At 44.0% G+C, this 6,000-nt stretch overlaps 1 protein-coding gene across 13 annotated transcripts in view; it reads left to right on the top strand.

Annotated features, from left to right (window-relative positions):
- Window positions 1–3,883, top strand: part of Fgfr2 (fibroblast growth factor receptor 2) — a 110,966-nt gene extending 107,083 nt beyond the window's left edge. For 10 of the 13 annotated variants that reach the window (XM_023708969.1, XM_023708968.1, XM_023708971.1 and 7 more), the window contains one exon: window positions 2,187–3,881. In XM_023708969.1, coding sequence (XP_023564737.1) covers window positions 2,187–2,351 — 165 coding nt within the window. In that variant the 3' untranslated portion in view covers window positions 2,352–3,881. Of the gene's footprint in view, window positions 1–2,094 lie in introns of all 13 variants that reach the window. The other 3 variants (XM_023708972.1, XM_023708979.1, XM_023708973.1) reach the window with 2 other exon arrangements.
- The last annotated feature ends 2,117 nt before the right edge of the window (window positions 3,884–6,000 follow it).

Consider the following 6,000-nt stretch of genomic DNA (forward strand, 5'->3'; position numbering starts at 1 on the left):
ATATTTAATGAAGGTCAGTGTTTCTTCATATAGAACAAACAGAAAAAAAAAAAAAGAGAGCCAACATTACATAATTGTCTTTATAACATCAACAAAAAGGTTTGAAATCTCCCAGATTTCCTAGACGACAATAATACCCTTAATTTCTGATTTAGAAAAATTTTCAAGTGACTTCTTTGGAAAGCAGTCAGATGTAGTGAAATGAAGCAGCAAGCCAGCAGCCTTATCCTGCCTGTCTGTGGCTCGTGCTGGGTAGAGGCAGCGCTTGTGCTTAAATGAACGCAGCTGACCTTCAGAAGTTGAAAGGAATAGTTCAAGGGGTGGGGGTGGGGCCCCAACTTTCTTCTCCTGCCAAAATTGTTGTTTCTAATGTAAGTTCCTTTAACCCTAGGCTTGCAGTTCCCGGATAGTCCTAATTTTTTTCTATCCCATCTGAAAGTTTATGGGTTCATTTAGAAACTGGGGAAAGCACTGAAGTTCTCTTTTTGGATTCCACGTCATGTTCATTGTTATGCATTATATATATGTACGTGTGTATACACACACACACACAGACATTTAAAGAGGAGGGTCCGTCCATTCATCCTGAAATTTATACATGCTATCCTAAAGTGCAAAAGCAGAATGCCATATTGTCTAACGGATATAAAAATCGAAGGTTCTTTCCTTCTGAAAATTATTACCATATGCTCAAGAAAAATGGTTCCATTTAGGACCAAATTTCATTTTTATCATTGTAAGCAAAAAATTCTTTTTTGATGTGGTGGGTGTGTTTGTTTCTAGTTGTGTGGTTCATGCTGATGTTGTTGGAACTGACACATCCCCTTTCTTGGATGGGGACTCTTACTCTCGCCAACCCTGGGGATGAATTATAGTGCCTTTTTTGTCTTCTGAGATGTATAGTCGCCAACATTCCGTGGGCTCTTTTCTGATAACGCATGGGCTGTTTCTGCCGTGGTCTGCACTTTTTGCCCCTCTCAGCAAAACCACATGCCACATGAGAGCCACTGGCTTCTGAATATGTGAGCAGAGCCACCCCAGTGTGCCAGCTCAGTTGGAGCATTGAGATCGAAAAGGTCCCTGTTTAGTCAGAATAGGGGTCAGGCAAATGCTTTCTGCAAAGGGCCAGAGAGTAAATATTTTCAGCTGCAGGGGCCATATGGTGTCTGTCGAAACTCTGCCATCGTAGTATGGGAGCAGCTACAGACTGTGTGTAAATAAATGCGTGTCTGTGTTCTACTAAAACTTTATGAACCCTGAAATTGGAATTTTATATCATTTTATGTCATTTTCAGTGCCATAAGATACTACTCTTATTTTGAGTTTTTCCACCCGTTTACGATGTTACAAACTATCCTTAGCTCGAGGGCTGCAGGAGAACAGGCCATGAGCTCTTGCCCTGTCCTGGTAGAAATGTTATCCAGGGAGATCCAGGGGGCCTCAGCAGCAACTCCAGTGAATCTTGGGGAGCAGAAAAACTCTGGATTTCAAACTTTCAAAAATAAAACCTAACCTCTATTTCCCTAAGCTTTCCTTTAATGGCCTATTATGGATTTAATATACATGAGTGTACCCAAGCTTTTTTTTTTTTTTTTTTTTGGAGCCAATTTACATTTTCAGCTCAGAGAGATCTTGAGAATAATGAATTACATTTGTTAAATTATGTGCCGAATGAAGCATTCCCCTTAAACTGGCCTAGAAATTATACTAGTAAGATGTAATTCAGAAAATACATATTCATAGTCTTACTACTCAGAGGGTCCTGAGGATCCACAGAGTGTTTTGTTTCTACTTTGTTGGGGCCCAGCTTGAGCCACACACTCCTAACAAGGAGTTGTCTTGCTAAGGGTCACTGCTGTAGTTCGAGATGACTACCCGTCTTCTGGGTTCAACAGACATTTTTTATTCTCTACCTGCCAGGTGTTTATTTAAGAAAAATGTTAAGGGTAGGCCAGAGTAAATGACATGTTGGGGTCTTGGGGTGGGCTAAAGGCCCCTGTAAACCTTCAGGGGCCCTGTGTGCTGTCCCACATCTGATACCAACATCTCAGGAGCCTGTTTGTGAACTAAGACTTTTCTCTTCCCTTCTTTCAGGAATACCTGGACCTCAGTCAGCCTCTCGAACCGTACTCACCCTGTTATCCTGACCTGAGATGAAATAAAACATCTCTCTTCCCTTCTTTCAGGAATACCTGGACCTCAGTCAGCCCCTGGAACAGTACTCACCTAGTTCCCCTGACACAAGGAGTTCTTGTTCTTCAGGAGATGATTCTGTGTTTTCTCCGGACCCCATGCCTTATGAACCCTGCCTGCCTCAGTATGCACACGGAGACGGCAGTGTTAAAACATGAACCAGTGTGTCTTCCTGTCCCCAAAAGGGACAGTGGCAGGAACCTACCTACACTGAGCTAGGAGGCCAGGCCTCCAAGAGCTTATTGTCTCTGCTTGTATATATGGATCAGAGGAGTAAATAATTGGAAAAGTAATCGGCACATGTGTAAAGATTTATACGTTGGAAGCGTCATCTTCACCAGGAGAAGAATATTTCTGGAGCAGTAGACAGCCACAAGCCACCATGCCACCCCTTTGGCCCCCCGGGGTACTGGATGTACCCCAGTTGGACTCAAGGCAGATACACATTCTGCCTTCCTTGTTAATTTTGTAATAATTGGAGAAAATATATGTCAGCACACACTTACAGAGCACAAATGCAGTATATAGGTGCTGGATGTATGTAAATATATTCAAATTATGTATAAATATATATTATATATTTACAAGGAATTATTTTTTGTATTGACTTTAAGTGGAAGTCCCAATGCACCTAAAAGATTGGTCTCTCTCTTTTTTTTTAAATAGCTATTTGCTAAATGCTGTTCTTATACAGAATTTCTTAATTTTCACCGAGCAGAGGTGGGAAAAATACTTTTTGCTTTCAGGGAAAATGGTATAACATTAATTTATTAATGAATTGGTAATATACAAAATAATCATAGTTTTTTTTGTTGTTGTTTTCTAATTTAAGTGGCATTTCTAGGCAGGCAGCACAGTGGACTAGTTGATCTATTGCTTGGATTTAACTAGTTACTAGATCCTTTGAAAAAGAAAAACATTTACAGTATGGGACGAATTTGGAGAAAATGAAGTTTCGATTTATTTGTGTTGAAGTCTGCCGTCGGATGACACTGCTCAGACCACCCGAATGCCCAGATTACCAGAACCTGATAATAAAGAGAATGTTTTGTTTTGCTACACATCTCTGTCATTGGCTAACGCAATATACGCCAGACTTTCCAAGGCAAATGGTAGCAGCGTCCTCATTCAGAGTTGCCTTAATCCACCCCCAGGTCCGACGTGAGGACCTAAGGTTGCGGTGGTCGCAGTGGGCTCGCTCCGCCAGCGCGCTTTCTGCCCGACCCGCATAGCGTCGGAGAAGCTTACGTCCCCTTTGGTGCACCTTGATAGTGATGTCCAGGCTCTTTGGCATCAGAGAAACCTTTTAGGATCTTTAAGTCCCACGGTAGAAAATGGAAACAGAATTGCTGGGTTGTGTTCAGGGGATTTTGATTGTTCCTTTTCGCTAAGGGGTTGCGTCCATCTGCCAATAATAGCTCACCAAAAGATCTGGCCTCGTACTGACTTCGGACAAAACATCACTGTATTGTTTGTTCTGTATTGGAGTCTTGTGTTTAGCTTCCGAAACACCCACTCACTTCGCCATAGCCGTGCAACGTGAAAGCAGATGACACTGATTTTATGTGTTATGAAATTGGAGAAAGTATTTAATAAAACCTGTTAATTTTTATACTGACAATAAAAATGTTTCTACAGATATTAATGTTAACAAGACAAAATAAATGTCATGCAGCTTATTTTTTTAATACTCGTGTCTCACCAAATGGTTTCCTGTGCTTGGAGGTGTTGCTGGAGGGCTCAGTCATGTGAATGGATGCCTACAGGCAGCGCTGGAAGGCTTTTTGTTTACTAAATACACGGGGGACCTGTGGGGTGGCAGGGCCCATGGCACCCAGGGCAGGTTGAGCCAAGAGAAAATCAGAAGTTGGTGGGAGCCCCGGCAAGATGGCTCACTGGTGCTGTGAGGGAGGGCGTCACTGTTCTTCTGGGGTGTTGCCTGCTGCTTGAGGGGCACAGCAAGGGAGAGGTCTGAAACTTGGAAGTGTGAGTATGGCCAGTAGTGAAGAGCGGGAGGAACCTTGGACCTCAGGGAGTCTGAGCCTTTGAGGCTGGTTTCTTTATGACACACAGATAGTGCAATTCAACATAAATTCTCCAAAAGAAAATATGGCCACTTGATTGATGATTTTCATGTACAAAGCACGTGAAGGGAAATGAAATTTTACCTGTTAACGCAGGTTGGTGACCTATAGGGTTCCCTTCTCTCCTCCAGCCTTGTCCATACTGGGAAAGGGAGAAAAACAAGCTGTGTCTCCTGAACTCCAGCTGTGCTCTTAGGACCTTACAGGGCCACAGGGAGTTAAACACTGCTGAACTGCGCATCTCTTGGCTTTGAGATCCTCAGTGGTATAGTGAGGGCCTGGCCAGGCATTGGGAGAGTGGGCTGTGGTCCTGCTCCTTTGTTGGCCCCCATCCGTTTCTTATTTGTAGAATAGTTATGATCCTACCAAAGTAATGTGATAGAGATAAGGCATGGGAAAGCCCAAGGACAGCCTCCCATGATGAACATGAGTTCATGATGCCAATTCTGTAGGATTCTGGCCATCTGCACCTATTAGAGGCCCTTGGCCGGATGAAGGACAGGCCTGCTGTGGCCTCAGTATTTAAAGTCCGATTCAAGCTCCACACCAACTCTGTAGATCAGTAACATATATTCCATATGCTTCTGGCCAAAACACTTTATGGTTCTAACCCAATGAGTTGTAATGGAAATAAGAATTACAGTATTTCAGCTGGGTGTGGTGGCATGTGTCTGTAATCTTAGTGCTCTGTGAGGCTGAGGCAAGAGGATCTCAAGTTCAATCTCAGCCCGGGGAGCTTGAAATTTAGCCAGACTGTCTCTAAAGAGGGGCTAGAGGCTGGGGATATAGTTCAGCTGCATAAGGGCCTGCCTGGCAAGTTCACTGTCCAGAGTTCAATCCCTGATAACACAGGAAAAAAAGGGGTGGGGGTGGGGGCTAGAGATGTAGTTTGGTGTGAAGGCCCTGGGTTAAATCCTTAGTACTCACACACAAAAATGTTTGCATTTTCTTGCTCACTTCAAAGAGATAAATGGGCATGAATCCTAAGTCAAACATTGGCTATTTTAGTTTTATAGTTATTTTGAAAATTATATTTGCCATGAAGATGTAAGGAAGGCAGGATGCTCTGTGAGGGAGAAAAACGGGAGCTAACTTGTTCTGGAGCCCTGCCCTGCAGAGCTTGGTAGGATCCCCGCCTGCTGTTCTCTTGCCCCGCCCCCCAAGGCGTAAGGAAAACTGGGAATCAAATGAGCCATGCATGACTGTCACTGAGTCACAAGATTGGCTCATTTATGCAGAAGCAAAGATGCCAGGCATCTTGGACAGATGAGCATAGGCCCTTGGAGTTGCCAGCTAGGAAGATACTCAGAGGCTGCCTCAAAGGATGGCTCATAGTGACCTCTGGTAGGAGGGGGAACATGGAGAGACAGGGCAGGGCTGAGAGGCATTGCCTTCGGGGGCTTCTGTGGATTTCCAGGGGGAGAGGGGACCTCCCCTCCAAGTGCTTCTCCCACCTTCTTTAGTCAGGGAGTTTCTCTTCATCACATCTGTTAGAAGTTTCTTAACCGCACACCCAAGAATGGTAAAATAAGAGGTTATGGGGCAACATAGTACAGATGTTGACAGCTGATGGGTTGAGGACCCCATCACCATTGTCAAAACTAAAGACTGGCCCTCTGGCCAATCTGGCCTGTCTCATTAAGGCATGAGAATGGCCAAGTCCAGGGGGCTGAGCTGATACTGAACAGGAAATTGAGACTCCTTGTAAGCTTTCTGAGGGTCC

The sequence above is a fragment of the Octodon degus genome, unplaced genomic scaffold (assembly GCF_000260255.1).
Source record: "Octodon degus isolate 3935 unplaced genomic scaffold, OctDeg1.0 scaffold00010, whole genome shotgun sequence".
NCBI lineage: Eukaryota > Metazoa > Chordata > Mammalia > Rodentia > Octodontidae > Octodon > Octodon degus.